At 36.6% G+C, this 16,727-nt stretch overlaps 1 protein-coding gene across 1 annotated transcript in view; it reads left to right on the forward strand.

Moving 5' to 3' along the window:
• The window catches only part of LOC100264793 (LRR receptor-like serine/threonine-protein kinase FEI 1), a 50,891-nt gene that overhangs the window by 31,793 nt on the left and 2,371 nt on the right, over positions 1 to 16,727 (forward strand). The window contains exons 8-13 of the mRNA XM_002266666.5: positions 24 to 95; positions 10,617 to 10,714; positions 11,015 to 11,182; positions 11,309 to 11,641; positions 13,088 to 13,333; positions 14,154 to 14,287. Of these exons, the coding sequence (XP_002266702.2) occupies positions 24 to 95; positions 10,617 to 10,714; positions 11,015 to 11,182; positions 11,309 to 11,641; positions 13,088 to 13,333; positions 14,154 to 14,287 (1,051 nt within the window). The remainder of the gene's footprint in view (positions 1 to 23; positions 96 to 10,616; positions 10,715 to 11,014; positions 11,183 to 11,308; positions 11,642 to 13,087; positions 13,334 to 14,153; positions 14,288 to 16,727) is intronic.

Below are 16,727 nucleotides of genomic sequence, written 5' to 3' on the forward strand. Positions count from 1 at the left end.
TATTATATTCCTATGTTTTGAAGCAATGTGTCAACCAATTTTCTGGTTGGACCAATACCATCTGATGGTGTACTCACCAATTTTTCTGGGAACTCGTAAGTACAATCTTTCTTAACCTAATTTCATTCTAACATGTTTCAATAAGTATCAAGCAATATAGTTCCTTGAATTTCTTTTTACGTTTTTGAGGATTGCTTCATCTGGCTTGCAAGAATTGGGTTCAGGCTCTTTATGTAACTGCTTATGAAATTGTACTTTTATATGTTTTCTGTCCTGGTTAACTATTAGAACTTGTGAAGTAGCTAATATCATGTGGAGAAACATTCTTATTGTGAATCGTCTTTGTAATCCTGAAGTTAATACCTAGTTTTTGTGTTATATTTTTGAATTTGACATATTGTGAGATTCTATGTTTCTGAAGGGGATTCTGGCAAGCTGAAAAATGAAACTAATGGGACTGAATATTAGCTTCAGTGCTTTCTTTCTTTCTTTTTAATTATTTTTTTGTTGGTATCAATTCCATACAGAATACTAATTTAAGGATGAGCCATCCTTCAAGAATAAAAAGAAGGATACACGCACTAGAAAAGGAGGCACAGCAGTAGTTAGAATTGCTTGCAGTTCTCCCAGTAGACACTGAAGGTAAAAACACCTTAAGGAGGCATGAAATCCCCACAAAGCTGTCTATTGAAGATCTGTTTGGCTAATTAGTTAGCTACTTGACTGTAGGATCCATTTGAAATATCATCCTAAAAGCCTCACTGTATTGATGATCTTGCTTGGATGTGTTTTCACGCCCATATGATTGATAATAAGGTTTTATTGTCACTTGTGGTAGTCTATGAGAGTTGAAGTTTGGAATGAGTAATTGACACATTCTACATCTATATATATATATATATATATATTGTATGTGTGTATGTATAAAGACAATATAAAAAAAGATTTCTTATCTTTCCAACAGAAAATACAATAAGCAAAACTAGGAAGAATAAAACTCAATCTCAGATCAAGTGGAAAAATGCTAGGACACCTGAGAATTCCTAGTAATACATACCTAAAGAGTTGTAAAATTGTATATCTATCCTAGCATCTTACATCAATATCCACCTAGCCTAAAAATTCTGGTATAGCAAAGATAGCTCCTCTCAATAAGGCTACCTTGTAAAGAGGTCTTTGGTAAGGTTGAAACTCAGAAGCAGCATGCTTTGATTTTGGTGGATTTTTGGGACAAGGAAGAGAGTGCTCGTTCATTGTCTATGGAAGAGGAGGAAGCTAGGAAGGAGGCAAGAGAGACTTATAAAAAGTGGGTCCTTTTAGAAAAGGCGTTGTGGAGGCAGAAGTCTAGAGAAATTTGGCTGAAGGAGGGGGATAGAAATACAAGGTTCTTTCATCAGATGGCTAATGCTTGTAGAAGGAGGAATCAACTAACTAGAGTAAAAGTCAATGGGAGGTGGTTCACTGAGGAAAATGAAATTAAAGAGGAAGTGAGCAGAGCTTTCCAGGGTCTGTTGTCAGATCCTGGAGGATGGAAGCCCAATATAGATGGGTTGATTTTTGAGAGGTTGGAAGGATTAGATGTGGAAGGGTTGGAGAAGCCTTTTTTGGGGGAGGAGGTCTTTGGTGTGTTGTCAGGTTTCTGCGGGGAGAAAGCGCCAGGCCCTAAGGGTTTCCCAATGGCTTTCTAGTAGTATTCTTGGGACTTTGTAAAGGTGGAGGTGATGAACTTCTTCAGACAGTTCCATGATTTCGGGAGCTTTGTACGGAGTCTGAATGCAACCTATCTAGTGCTGATTCCTAAGAAAGGGGGGGTTGAGGACTTGAAGGATTTTAGGCTAATTAACTTGGTGGGAGGGTTGTACAAGTGGTTAACCAAGGTGCTGACTAATAGGTTGAAGGGGGTGTTAGCTATGGTGATCTCAACGTCTCAAAATGCGTTTGTGGAGGGGCGGCAGATTATGGATGCAGTGCTTATTTCTAATGAAGCAATAGACTCGATTTTGAAAAGCAATAGAGGGGTGATTCTATGCAAATTGGACATTGAGAAAGCCTATGATCATGTGGAGTGGTCTTTTCTTTTGGCGGTGTTGGAGAAGATGGGGTTTGGGGAAAAGTGGTGTAGATGGATAAAGTGGTGTTTATCCATTGCTAGATTCTCTGTTTTGGTGAATGGAACCCTTATTAGATTTTTTTAGAGCTCAAGGGGTTTAAGGCAAGGAGATCCCCTTTCGCCTTATTTGTTCGTAATTGTGATGGAGGCTTTCAGCTGTCTGCTGAAGAGAGCAGTTTCTGGAGGCTTTTTATCTCCTTGCTCGGTTCAAGGAAGAAGGGGTGAAGGGGTCCAGGTCTCTCACTTGCTGTTTGCTGACGATACTTTGATTTTTTGTGAGGTGAGGGAGGAATAGTTGACGTGTTTGTGCTGGCTGTTAATGTGGTTTGAGACAATTTTGGGGTTAAGAGTGAATCTGGACAAAAGTGAGCTGATTCTGGTTGGTAGGGTAGAGAATGTGGAAGAGCCGACCGAAGAGTTCGGTTATAAGGTGGGAAGATTGCCTTCCACTTACTTAGGAATGCCGTTGGGTGCTCCTTTTAAATCTACAGCCGCTTGGTATGGAATTGAAGAAAGATTCCGCAAGAGATTGACTATGTGGAAACGTCAATACATTTCTAAGGGAGGGAGGACCACCTTAATTTGCAGTACTTTGTCTAATCTGCTGATCTATTTCATGTCTATTTTTCAGTTGCCTAGGGCGGTTAGAATGAGATTGGAGCATATTCAAAGGGATTTTTTGTGGGGTGGTGGGCTCTTGAGCAAAAACCTTACTTAGTAAGGTGGCCAATTGTTTGTTTAGATAAAAGAAAAGGAGGGCTGGGGGTTAAGAGTCTTGGGACATTCAATAGGGCTCTCTTTGGCAAGTGGAGTTGGCGCTTTGCAAATGAAAGAAAGGCCCTTTGGAACCAAGTGATTAGAAGGAAATATGAGGAGGAAAGAGGGTGGAGCTCTTGTGAGGCTAGGGAGGCTTATGGAGTTGGGTTGTGGAAAGCAATTAGAAAGTTAGGACACTTAGTGACCCCTTCTTTTGACTTTGTGGTGGGTGATGGAAGGAAGGTGAGATTTTGGAAAGACAAGTGGTGTGGAACCACCCCTTTGTGCGAGTCTTTCCCTTGTTTATTTGCTCTAGCAACTTCCAAAGAGGCTTGGGTAAATGAAGTTTGGATAGCTGCGGGGGAAAGGGGGGGAAGTTGGAGCCCTTGTTTCCCTAGATGTTTCAATGATTGGGAGATGGAAGAGGTGGAAAGGTTGTTTTGTTGCTTGGATGGGAAGAAGGTTAATGTGGGTGAGGAGGATAGGGTGAGGTGGATGGACTCAAAGGATGGCTTGTTTTCGGTAAAGTCTTTGTATAGAGCCTTGCAGCCAGTTTCTCTTGTTTCTTTCCCTTTGAAGATTATATGGAACTCTTGTGTGCAACCTAAATTAAGTTTCTTTGCTTGGGAGGCTTCGTGGGGAAAAGCTCTAACCTTGGATCGTTTGCAAAAGAGGGGTTGGGCTTTGGCTAATAGATGCTTTCTGTGCTAAATGTTTGAGGATTGACTGATCACCTCCTTCTTCATTGTGAAAAAACAAGGGAAGTGTGGATGTTGCTCCTTTCTTTGTTTGGAGTGTCTTGGGTGTTTCTCTTTTCGGTAAAAGGAAACCCTCTTATGGTGGAGGGGTTCTTTTGTGGGTAAAAAGAGGAAGACAATGTGGCAAGCAGGACCGTTATGCTTGTTTTGGGCCATTTGGAAGGCAAGGAATAAAATTGCCTTTGAAGATAGTGTGTTGTCCATCCAAAGGCTAAAAGCTTCTTTTGTGTATTTATTGTGGTTGGAGACCAAATTGTGGATAAAAGGTGGTCCTTCGACTTTAATAAATTTTATAGATTGGGTGGGTTCGTGGTGAGGGAGAAGGTTTTTTGTTTTCCTTGTTGTTTTTGGGTCCAGCTGTAAGGGGGTGAGTGTCTCTATGCTGTACTTCTGTGGGTCGCTATTTTAGCGCCTCTTCGTAATACAATTCTTTTGCTTATTGATAAAAAAAAGAAAAAAAAGAAAAGGCTACCCTGTAAGGATCTTTTTTCTGTTTGATTTGCAATGCCTCTCAGGAACCAAAACTGCTATGCAAAGTGTTGCCAATAAAGGAGGAGATGGTCAGATGACTCACCACATGTTATACATAGAATGTGACAATCAGGGCTATTGCAGAAGCAAAATCATTATTTTGACCTTTTATTAACCACTAACCGTACAAAAACCCTGATTTGCATGAGTGTTTTTTGACTTCAGATTAACTTCACTAGGGCGATAGAACTGGGGTTCAGACTTCAAAAGAGCAGAGAAGAAGGATTTAATTCAGAAGAATACCAGGAACCAGGGTCCAACATATCTAGTCTGTGGTTAACATAGAAAGAAAAACATTTTACAAAGATAGGGGAGAGAAGGGACAGTGGTCATTAATTAGTAGGTCCCTTGAGTTTGTACAAAAATCAAAATTTCAGGCTGAGGAATTATAAGATATAGAGAAGATAGATATGGAAAAACTCTGAATCGGGATAGGAGATGAAGGTGGGGTTGGTGGCAAAAGAGCTGAACCCCACTTCACTGCTCTTCCCAAAACCAGTGAACAAGCTATTTCCACTGCTTGAAAAATGTACAACAAATGGAGTCCTGAGAGCCATGTCCTATTGCTTTCTAAGAATACTGAAGTTACCACAAAATTGGCATCTGATCAATTAACTATATAAACCATGAATACTTTTAATCCTGATGCTATAAAGCAAGCTCCCAAGTAACCACCATAACCACTTTACCAATAAAGACTATTCCTTGCAGAAATACCCCAGGCCTACCCCTCCATAAGGATGCTGTATGACAACAAATCTGAGCAAATAGAACTTTATGAATATTGTGGATACATTTGCAAATAATATGCCCATACAGTTTATTTCAGTTCAAGAATGGATATAAACGACCTTTAGATCCATTGTAAGATGTGTGCACTCACAACCCAAATTAGGGTTAACCTTATCTCTTGTGGGACACACAACCCCAAGGGTAGGGATCAACTCCGTGTCTTTATGGACTAAACCTGGTGGCAAAACCAATCCCACACACTTGCATCAAAGTGTCTTCCTGAACGATTTTTAGGATATTCACCCAAGGACCCATGGTCCTATATATATATATATATATATTCAACCATTTCTCAAGGTTTTTTTTTTTTTTAATAGGTAATCAAAATCAATTTATAAAAAGTAACACCGGAGAAAGTGTTACAAAGTATACAAGAAGTATACAAAGAAACTCCTCAAAGCAACACAAAAACAAGGAGAAACATCAACAACCCCCTTAGCCCAAACCCAAGCACTCCACAAAAACTAAGGAATGAGGCCTAGGAACTAGGTGCATCTTGCACCAAGCCCAAAGATTACAAGCAAGGAAGGATTTCAACCCTTGAATTGATCGTCCCTCATTATCAAATGCCCTACTATTTCTTTCCTTCCAAACAGTACAAAAAAGGCATGAAGCTCGATGAATACATGCTTCAAGATAACTCTACCTTATATCATGTTTTTCCCTCCTAATCAAGATTATACATATATATATATATATATATGTGTGTGTGTGTGTATGTATGTATGTATATGGAAGCATACATCATGCTTCAGTACAATAAACAACATGATACCATAAGACAATGGTTCATATTCAATCCATCTTATCCCACATGGGCACTTCATGTGAACTTCCATAGTATTCCGTACCATGCAGTGCTATAAGCATATGCATATCCTTTTTTTATTCCTTTCTCAACTATAAATGTGAGCTTTTCTTGGTTATTGCATCCCAATAATAATGAGCAATTGTTAGTTTTGCAGTTTAGTAAATCCAACCTATCTTAATGCCTATTTAAAGATTAAATTCTGGACAATAAGATCTTCCAAGTTTGAAGTTATAATCTCTAGTCAAATGTCTAAAAATTGAGGTGGCTTTTTTTCATGCAATGCTAGTCTCAAGAAAGAAGATTGGAAACCAAAATGTTTGAATTATATACTTAATATTACTCAATAGTTATCAATATTATACTGTTGTTTCATGCCAAAACTTGTTGAATCCATACAATTGTACTTTGGATGTGATCTATGACTTTAAGCCTCAAGGAACCCATTTTACAATGAAGCAAAACAATTCTCATTTGATTGGGAGTTTTTACAGGGAGTTACTGTTTATTAACTAGGATGTGTTCAAATTAACCATATATGTTTCTTAGCAGCACCATAACTTTTTTCCACATTCCATATGCGTTTCTTTTTTCCTTTTCTTTTTTCTTTTTCTTTTTCCCCATAACTTTAGAAGTCATAAGTTGTAGCAATACCCTACAGATTCTATGTCATATAACTTAATGTACAAACTCAAGCTCTAAAATCAAACCCCACAGGTAAGGTTCATAAATAAAATTTGGAGTAATATTCACACATTTTTTTGATGGAGTAATATTCACACATCATAGCCATATGTCAAGAACTTCAATTTGATTATCTAACCATCAATGAAATCAGATTACAACTTAAACAAATCATAAGAATGACCTACCTCACACCATAAATTCAACTCCCAACATCAAAGGACTCCTTTCTTTTTCTCTCTTCTCTTTCTTTCTTCCTTTGTGCATGACTTCAATTGGCCACTTTAAAGGATATGACCTAATTAATCAAGCTAAATTCAATTAAACAATACCCAAACTTAATCACTTTAAATTAGTTTTGGAAGAAAATTGTTCGTTTATTTGCTTCAAATGAAAGCTTGAAACACAATATTAGCAAAAGCTCCAACTTCTTCCTTTTTTCCTCATGCTTCATTTACCATTTCTATCTTTCTAACTCAGCCATTTCTGGCAGATTTTTTTAGAGCTGAAAATGAGGCCGAACACCCCTTACGTTTAGGTGCAGAGAAAGTCTGAGGTGGCATGTGCTAGTTTGCCACCCATTACCTCTTTTTCTATTTGCACCTAAGCCCTTTTGCTTTTAACTCTTCCCAGTTTCAATTTCAATTTCCTCTTTTGATGGATTGCAATTTCAATCTCCTTATAGTAGTAATTTTTAGTAGGTGCTAATCCATGAATGTTTGGCCTCATTAAATGCATTTAGCATTAAACTGGGTTTAATATATAATTAAAATGATTAGTTTTAATGATGTTTAACTCATAACTAAACCTGGTTAGCCTTAAAAATAATTTTAACCTGTAATTAATAACAATTAATCTTTATGCAAAGATGTAGGGTTTTAACAATACTTCCAGGTATTACAGTTGTTTTAGGGAAGTTGGTGAAAGGCTAGTGGTGGTGTTTTTAAGAGGGTGGGGTGTTTTTCCGACTTGGTGTTTGAATAGCCATTAAAAGAGGTTAGATCACGTTAGTTTATGAAATAACATCTTTGTAGGGAATGACAATAGAACGAAGTTGGTCTGGCAGTTGTTGTGGGGATTTTGCTTTGAAGGATCATTCCTGGACTTGTTTAATGTTGCTGCAACAGGGAAGCTGCAGTAGCCTATTATTGGTTGTGGAGGGTGGTCAGGGTCACTTGTGTCCTGGTCTGATCCCAGACCAAGGGTACATATGTCCTTTGCTGACAGTATTTTCTGTGATGCTTTTATCATGTTATGTTGAGGGTTGCTCTTGACTTCATTCTGGACATATGCAAAACTCAGCTTAGAGAAGAATATGACTCTTCGGTTCCCTTTATTGGTACTTTATCTCTATTTGTGTTTGTTTTTAATTTTTAGGGACTGTTATTCTCTTTTTTCATATCAGAACAAACCATTTAATTTCATTTAAATAGTAAATATAAAGTAGGATAAAAAATCCTCCCAAGGTTTACAAAAAACTGATCAAGAATGGAAAAATATGCCTATATTACTCCCAGGTAAAGAAAAACAATTAGCACATCTTATAAAAAGGAATCCAAAATCAAGCACAATCCAAAAATGAGCCTTTTGCTAAAGGATCTGCTGAGTGATTGGTTAGCGTGGTTCCTGAGTTAAGGAACACCTCAGGTTTCTAGCAACATCAATAAGCTGGAGGGTCTATCCATCATACTTCCATGGATCTTTCTCATTTTGGAATGACATTGACAGAGTTACCCTCAACCTACAAATCTAAAAGACTCAAAGCTTTGGCCTGCAACAGACTTGCCAAACCAAAAGAGCTTGTATCACTCACTATAACACAATGATCTGCATGCACTCCAATCCCCAGTTGTTTTATGTTACCGAAGGAACATCATCGAAGTTTAATTTTGTTGATTATAGTTCAGTTAGTAGTCTTTTTAAGGTTTTCTTCTCAAGTTTGCTAGAAGGATGGCTAATCCTCTTATACTATATTCTCTTTATATGATAAACCTCATTCTCTTATACTATATTCTCTTTATCTGATAAACCTTATTATCTTATACTATATTATATTGTTGTTTCTCATGAGAAAAAAAAAAAATTCTCTTTATCTAATAAACCATTCTTTTCTCCTACACAAGAAGACTTCGTTAGTGTTTAACTATTGCTCCTCTTCCACTTCTAGGGTGCCAAATATGCTCTCCATCCTTAAGGTAGATTCAAGCTTAACTTTGATGGATTCTCAAAAGAGAGCCTCAAAACAATTGGCATTGGAAGCATTTTTATGGATGATTTGGGGAAGATCAAGAATGTGCCTCCTATGCTAAATGAGAGGGGTAGTTGTATAGAGCCACCCATTTTCTCTAAGATTCTCCATATGACATTGAAGTCCCCTCATACACACCAAATTGGGAAAGTTAGACCAAAAAGGTCTTAAAGCTCCAACTAGAAATCCTTCCTCAAGTTAGAATTATTGGGACCATAAACTGATGTGAACTAAAAGGTCCCCTCTTCATTAGAACTCAACTTAATAGTTACTAAAAAAGACCTAAAACCATCTCTAAACAATTGAACTTGTTTGAGTCCCATATTAGTATGATTCCTCTGATGCCCCACAAGCCGGAAGAACCTAATCCTTATTTCTACCTTTCCAGACATTGCCCACAAGCATTCTATCACAAGTCTCATTCTTTTTTTCCTAAAGCATCACAATGTCTAGGTTTTCAAAGCTAAGAAAATCCTTTACAATCCTTCTTTTCTCTCTGGAACCCAACCCTCTAATATTCCAATTAATGATCTTCATGTGGACACTTAAGAGCCCTTCAAACTACCAAATCAAACCTAAGAATCCCTAAGAACTCCAGATAAAGTCCTATACTTTCTTCTAAAATAAACCTTAACCAATGGTTGTGCGTTGCTATTGTCCACTGGGAAGACAGTCTCACTGCCTTTGACTAGCTTGATGTTCATAGTTTCCAAAACCTACTCTACATTGGCCATTTTATTGGGTGTGGGACCCTGTATGTGAAATCCTCCTAGTGAGGAAGAGACTGGTTCTAGGGATTGATCACTGACTATGAAAAGGTGCTCAGTAGGGCTGCTAAATTGTGCCCTGAGAAAAGAAAAGCCTTACAGTCAAACATGGTTCCAAAATTGTCTTTTTTCTCCATGTTGTATGGGCAACCTTGTATAGTGGAGGAGTTTAGTCTTTTTGTTAAGGGTTTTGTATTCGTGGGAAGGATTTCGCATCCTTCTTTTATACTTTTTATTAACAATTAATACATCTTTGGTTTTTTAATCAAATTGCAAAAAATGTTTTTTTTTTTTTAGTGATTGGAAGCAATAAAATTCTGTAATTACTGTGTTCTCATTGAGACATAATGAGATTTTTTTTTTCTTTTTTTTTTCTCATTTTCTCAATTATTTTGTTGAACTCCTAGGGGGAATACGGCTAGAATGAACTTTTTTCATGTATTTGGTTATCCCTATTTCTCAATATGCTTTAACTTTATTATTTATTTATGATGATTCCCACCCGAGTAAAATTTTGACTTCATGCATTTCTTTCTCTCTTGGGATATGGGTTCACTTTGTGTATATAACATGTGATGGATGTATTTCACTTTTAGCTGTTGAAATAAATGGGCAATATAAAATCTTTGCTACAAGGAGAAAACTTAGTTGCAGTCAAAACAAGTGAGAGTGGTAAGAAATGCAACTGTAGAAATAAATTAATAATATAAGTGTGTATAATAAGAAGGGAAAATTAGCTTCCCATCAAATAAAGCACAATGACAAAGAAATTGCATACTGATGAAAAATAGTAAGCCACTCCAATAAAAAGGAAAAAAAAAAAGTGAAAAATAGCAGGCAGCAAGTGCTTGTGGGTATCAGAGGGAAACCTCCTTCATTTCTGTTCAGTACCATTGTCCTACTATTTGAAATGTAACTAAGTATTAATATTTAACTATTGAATGATTCATGTTGTCTTAAAGTGATTTCTTGGCATATACACTTCATTGAGGAGGATGTAGTGCATGCTGTTTTAATATATCATACTTCCTGGTCCAGCAAATTTTCCCAAATTATTGGCAACTAAATTGTTGTTACATTAGAGTATTGTAAAAGGAGTATGTTAGAAAGCCAAACAATATTGTTATGTCCTGCAATGTTGATTTAATGCATTATTTTGCAGCTTTGTCGGAAATCGCGGTTTGTGTGGGAAGCAGATTAATATCACCTGCAAAGACGACAGTGGAGGGGCTGGAACAAAATCACAACCTCCCATTTTAGGTAGATCTGCTTGATCTAGGGTTATTCATTGGTTGTAAAATGTTACATTGCTCTAGCATTTTTTAAATTGAATGCTTGCATTTCTTGTCTGCAAAGGGTTTAGTTTCCATGACAAAGGAACTGAATCTTTTGCTGTTTATGTCTACAATATGGGTCCAGAAGATTGATATACTCCTTGTTTATCTCAATAATTTTCCTCAGGCAATTCTGTTATTTTGTTGAGTATTATTACATTCACTACTTGATCAATAGTGCTTATTTACGGTGATATCTTACTTTGTTGGTGTTTTGTACTTTTAGACCAAAACCAAGTTGGGAAGAAGAAATACTCTGGCCGACTACTTATAAGTGCATCAGCAACAGTGGGTGCACTGCTTTTGGTGGCACTTATGTGCTTTTGGGGCTGCTTTCTTTATAAAAAATGTGGTAAAAATGATGGCAGGAGTCTTGCAATGGATGTTAGTGGAGGTGCTGTTCTCATAACTATTCTATAACCTACTGTCTGAATGTTTATTGGGCTAATATTTATTATATCCTTGTCCTTTTGGGATCCTAGAATTCAATCATATCTATTGACAAGTTATATAACTTCAGGTGCATCAATTGTTATGTTTCATGGAGACCTGCCATACTCTTCAAAAGATATCATCAAAAAGCTGGAGACATTGAATGAGGAACACATAATTGGTTCAGGCGGCTTTGGAACAGTGTACAAGCTTGCCATGGATGATGGCAATGTGTTTGCTTTGAAAAGAATTGTAAAGATGAATGAGTGCTTTGATCGTTTTTTTGAGAGGGAGCTTGAAATTCTTGGAAGCATAAAACACAGATACCTGGTGAATTTGCGAGGATATTGCAATTCTCCCACCTCCAAATTGTTAATTTATGATTACTTACCTGGCGGTAGCCTGGATGAGGCTCTTCATGGTGAGATCCCTTTCTCTCTTCTATTTATATGCTTTGAATGTGTTTTATGTGTATGATAAACATGCATGATGTTGAAAAATGTTGCATAAGCATGATGCCGCAGGGGGGACATGTGGCACTTACAACCGGATGTTTGTTCAAATGTTAGCCTTCTACTTGACCACCCCCAGCACAACATCAACCTTAAACTTATGATAGTGATGGTTACCTATATTCATTGGCATGGTCACCTGCTCCTTCATCACCCCTGATGCAATATCATCCTTGAAACATATCATGTCATTGATCTGAATCTTGTGCCTAGATTACTCACAATATGTAGTGATGTCATTATGTTATGAGGATACCAAAAGAAAGAAAAAAGATTGTTACAAGTTTTTGTGGTTTATTTATACCCTGTTTCACATAAGCTCCTAGTGGAAATGAGTTACTGTTAGCTTAGGGTTAGCTGGTAAAATTTGGCAATATAATAAGGACTAAAAGATTACAGTAGATTGAGAAGCCAAAACTGCTCTTGGTTTTATATGGGTGGACAAAAATCCTGTTTTCTATGCTTCTTGAATTGGAGCAACAATTCACCATGCGCAACTCATGGATGACCTCTGACACCAAGCTATAAATAGGTTCTTTTGTAAGAACATGAACCAATCTTTAAGAGATACAACTTTAACCTGTTATATGTTGCTGATGCATGGCCTGCTTACAATATGGTTGTATAGTCAGGTTGTATGAAGTTGTGAGCAACACTGATGGGCCTTTTTTTTTTTTTATCATAAGATATGCCCATTGAGCTCTTCCTCTGATTAAACAGAGTTGACATTTTCAGTAGATTTTCACAGGCCTTCAACTGTAATCTGTCTGCATGTTCCACACAAGGCTGATGGCTAAGAGAGGCAAAATATATGATGAATGAAAGAAATAGTTATAAAATTCTTAGGATTTTCCTGCAGCTCAATTATGACACCAATGGGGTTGATCCTTTCAAATCAAAGCAGAAGTAAGACAATTGAAAGATAATGCATCCAGATCACAGTTTGCACCCATCTTGATCAGACAACAAGGTGTTCTTGAAGATTTTTAAGACATGTTCATCACATGATTTCCTACATTGAATTTGAACACATAGTTCTTTATATTTTTGTTAATGGAGTTCAAGAAGTCAGTTCTAAAGATAGATGATTGTTTCATTCATTTATTAATGATCACAAAAAATTCATTTTATAAAGAATCTGGGATGGCAAAAAGACATCTTACAGTTTACTGATGTAGTCCAATTCGACTTTCTTCTGGTGAGAAGCACCATATAGTTTTTGTTTTTTGGAGCATTAACTTCTTGTGCAATATGTTTTCCCTTTATAATTTTGGAATGACGTAATCTATAAGTTTTTTGTTTTAGAATAGATCCTATATTCTTTGTATAATAATGACTTCTTATGTGTGACACAGAGAGATCAGAGCAACTAGACTGGGATGCACGCTTGAATATTATCATGGGAGCTGCAAAAGGACTAGCCTACCTGCATCATGATTGTTCCCCTCGGATTATACACCGTGACATAAAGTCGAGCAACATCTTGCTTGATGGCAATTTGGAGGCTCGAGTATCTGACTTTGGACTTGCTAAATTGTTGGAGGATGAGGAATCTCATATTACAACCATTGTAGCAGGAACTTTTGGTTATTTGGCTCCAGGTGAGTAATGTAGTAAACTGTTCATCTCACATATTATATTTAAGAATGTTCCAATTGGCACTTGGCTTTTGATAGACTTGATGGAATGGTAGAAAATGATTCTCTTTCACTTGTTGAAGACTTTTGTCAGGCTTTCATCTTCTCCTGAAAATTTCTTAAACATGCAAAATGGTATATTATGGCCCTGCCTAGGTTCTCCTAGGCAGAATTTCATGCAATAAGATGAGTGTATCGATCCCTTTTGTTGCATTCTTTTAGAGGATCAAGACGATACGATGAATGTTTTGAGGAAGAAAATAAAAGGACTAGTCCTTGCGGCCCAGCTCAAGTAGCAAGGGGTTTGGGTGGGGGATATGGGAGGTTTCAGGAACAAGTCCCAATAGGGATGAGGAAAATAGAAAAAATTCACATACAAAAATTAAATAAACCAACAGGCAAGAAAAGTAAACTGAAGTGAAAATTTCAGAGTTTGTCATGGTAAGGCATTGGTTGAGGCATCCCTCTTGGGAAAGTGTAAAGCATTATTAAGTTGAATTTACCTTTATTATACAAGACAAAATTCCAGCAGCTAATACTTTTGATTTATAATGCCTTGTATAAAAAGTATCTTCCAAGTATGGTGTCTGAATCAGCTGCTTAGAATACTTGGACAGTGTTGATATTTAGCTTATAATCCAAGTATCATATTAAAGCAGAGGACAGGAATCTGGATATACTTGCAGAATTGGACCCTATTGTTTTTCTTTTGATAAAACTGTAGCATAGAAATTGTGTTGATTTGAATCTTTGATCCTGAGTTCCTCTGTCACTCCATCTGCAGAGTATATGCAAAGCGGTAGAGCAACAGAGAAAACCGACATTTATAGTTTTGGGGTTCTGATGCTTGAAGTATTGGCTGGGAAGCGACCCACTGATGCTTCGTTCATTGAAAAGGGCCTCAACATTGTTGGCTGGGTATGTCTCCTTGCTATGCTTGTTAAGATTGTTTTAAGCTTATTTACCTTATATCTTCTTTCATCAGGATCATTTCCGGTAACCAATTATCATAATTCACTTTTCTCTGAAGGTATTTGAGATTAAACTATCACACTAGAAAAGTACAAAACTAGCTAATAGCATGGTGCATTTGCTATTGTACCTAATTCAGCAAGGAATGAAAAACTATCCTTTGTTCTTCATGATGTCAAATCAGTTTTTGTTCATATGACAATTGCATATTTAGTTTCTTTTTTTCTTTTTTCCCTGCTGTTCATTTTCTTCTGTCCTGCAATATCTTTCCATGCCATCTATCTAAGGGTTCTGTATTTTTGAATGCCATGAGGAACTAGCCTGCACAAAATGCATGGATTTAGAGTCAGGTGACAAAGAGAATAAGAGAGGATATTATATTCTAAATGCTATGTGAATTGGGAAATGAACTTCCAGAAAAATTTTAGTTAAGGTAATGCTTCCAAAACATTGGACTCTGTCCGTCCACACAGATATCAATGAACTTTTATGAATTGGTTTCAAAGGATTCAGCCAATTGTCTTCATTGTGGGATATTGTTGAGATAGGAATCCATGTTGCCATAGTCTGCATACTTGGAATTCATGTCTGTTCCAATTACGGTGGGAGACAAACTGTCCATTAATCTGGCTCATCTTTCTTCCTGCTATTTTATTTTTTATTTTTTATTTTTTTTGATAGATTAAATTTTCTTTGGTCCCCATTGAGACTCTAATCCATAACAAGAGCAAATCTATTGTTATCCCCAATAATAGAATCTTCAACATGTTGACATAGAATAGAATAGAAAAGAAAAATACACCACAGTGTCTGTTTCAGATATGCCCTGTGAGTTAATAGAATAGAGCACCATCACAATGCCATGCAGTCCTAGAATCCAAAAATTACAAATGGATGTTGGTTTGAGTTCACTTACCAAAATCAAACCTACTTCATGGATTATATAAGCGATTAAGTGAGTAGAAGCTGACTGTTTCTCCGAACTATCTTAAAAGCCAAGTAGTCTATAAATAAGGAAGAAATGAAGATCTCAAGAGACAGAAAGATGTCATTATGGGGTATGCTGTTCAAAACTCCTTTTAGTCAAAGGATTGTCCTCAGGGTTACAATTTCCAGGAACCATTGTCCTTTGAAAGTTTAGTTAGTAAAAGATTGACAAGATGTTGATGATGATCGATTATGAAACAATGTTTCCATATATGTGCCTGATGCAAGAAGCATAATATAATCATTGGTTATGGTGGTTGCACTAACATGTCAAAAATGTGGTGAAGGAATGAGGTCAGGAAATTGAGCCACATCAAGGGGTATACAAATAATACAACTCTCTAGGCTGATTAAGGATTCTTGTTTTCTGTGTAGCTGAATTTTGATGGCTTATGTGATGTGCTTCCTCTAATGTAATGTCATAATTAACTAGAAAGCTCATGTTAGATGAATAATTATACATATTGACCTGGAATAATGAAGATTACTGGATCTTTCTGCTGTCATATTGAGGAGTGTTGGTTTTTAAAAGTTTGTAGATTTTAGTTATGGAATATCTAGAGGGGGATAAATAGTTATTAATTCCCTTTTAGCCCAAATTTTTGTTTTATAATTTCTCTTTAAGGATCATAGAAGAAGTAGAGAAATCAATTGCATAGGACACAACAATTTTTACGTGGAAAATCACCCATAAAGTATCAAAGACTTCATGGATGTAAAACGATGGGGTTTAGAGAAATTAATTGCACGATATACAACAATTTTTACGTGGAAAACCATCCATAAAGTCTACTGGAGACTTTATGGATGTAAAAACCATGGGGTTTAGAGACCATAAAGCTAATTCACTATTGAAAGAAAAGTACATAGATTTACTTGGTGGATGCTATCCATAAGTCTTACTCCACAATATACATACTAGTCTTTATATCCATGATGCAATATCATATGTGCACCCAGTGAACTACCTTAACACTTGAGAGGATGCAGATCTCTCTCATGAAACCAAGAACGAGAATAATGAACAGTTTGAGAGTTTTCGGATGCGGGAAAAACTAATAATTGGCTTCTCTAAAACTTGCATCATGACTAAAAGACATTTATGGCATGACATTTATAGGGGTGGTTCCCAGTGGATGAATTCCAGAATTTTCCAAAGAGAATCTATTAAAAAATGGAAAGAATTAACTCTGAAATTCTAGAGAATTTTGCCTTGAGCGCTTAAACATTTATAAGGAATGCTTGAGCGCCAAGTTTGTGCACTTGAGCACTCAACTAACTTCTTAATTCAATAATTAAAAACATTTTTTGCTCAATCCAAAAACCTAAAATCCATTATTTTTTATTTATTTATTTATTTATTTAATCGAGGAACTCTCCATGGCCAAGTCCTTAGAAC

Source organism: Vitis vinifera, chromosome 2 (genome assembly GCF_030704535.1).
Source record: "Vitis vinifera cultivar Pinot Noir 40024 chromosome 2, ASM3070453v1".
NCBI classification, from domain to species: domain Eukaryota; kingdom Viridiplantae; phylum Streptophyta; class Magnoliopsida; order Vitales; family Vitaceae; genus Vitis; species Vitis vinifera.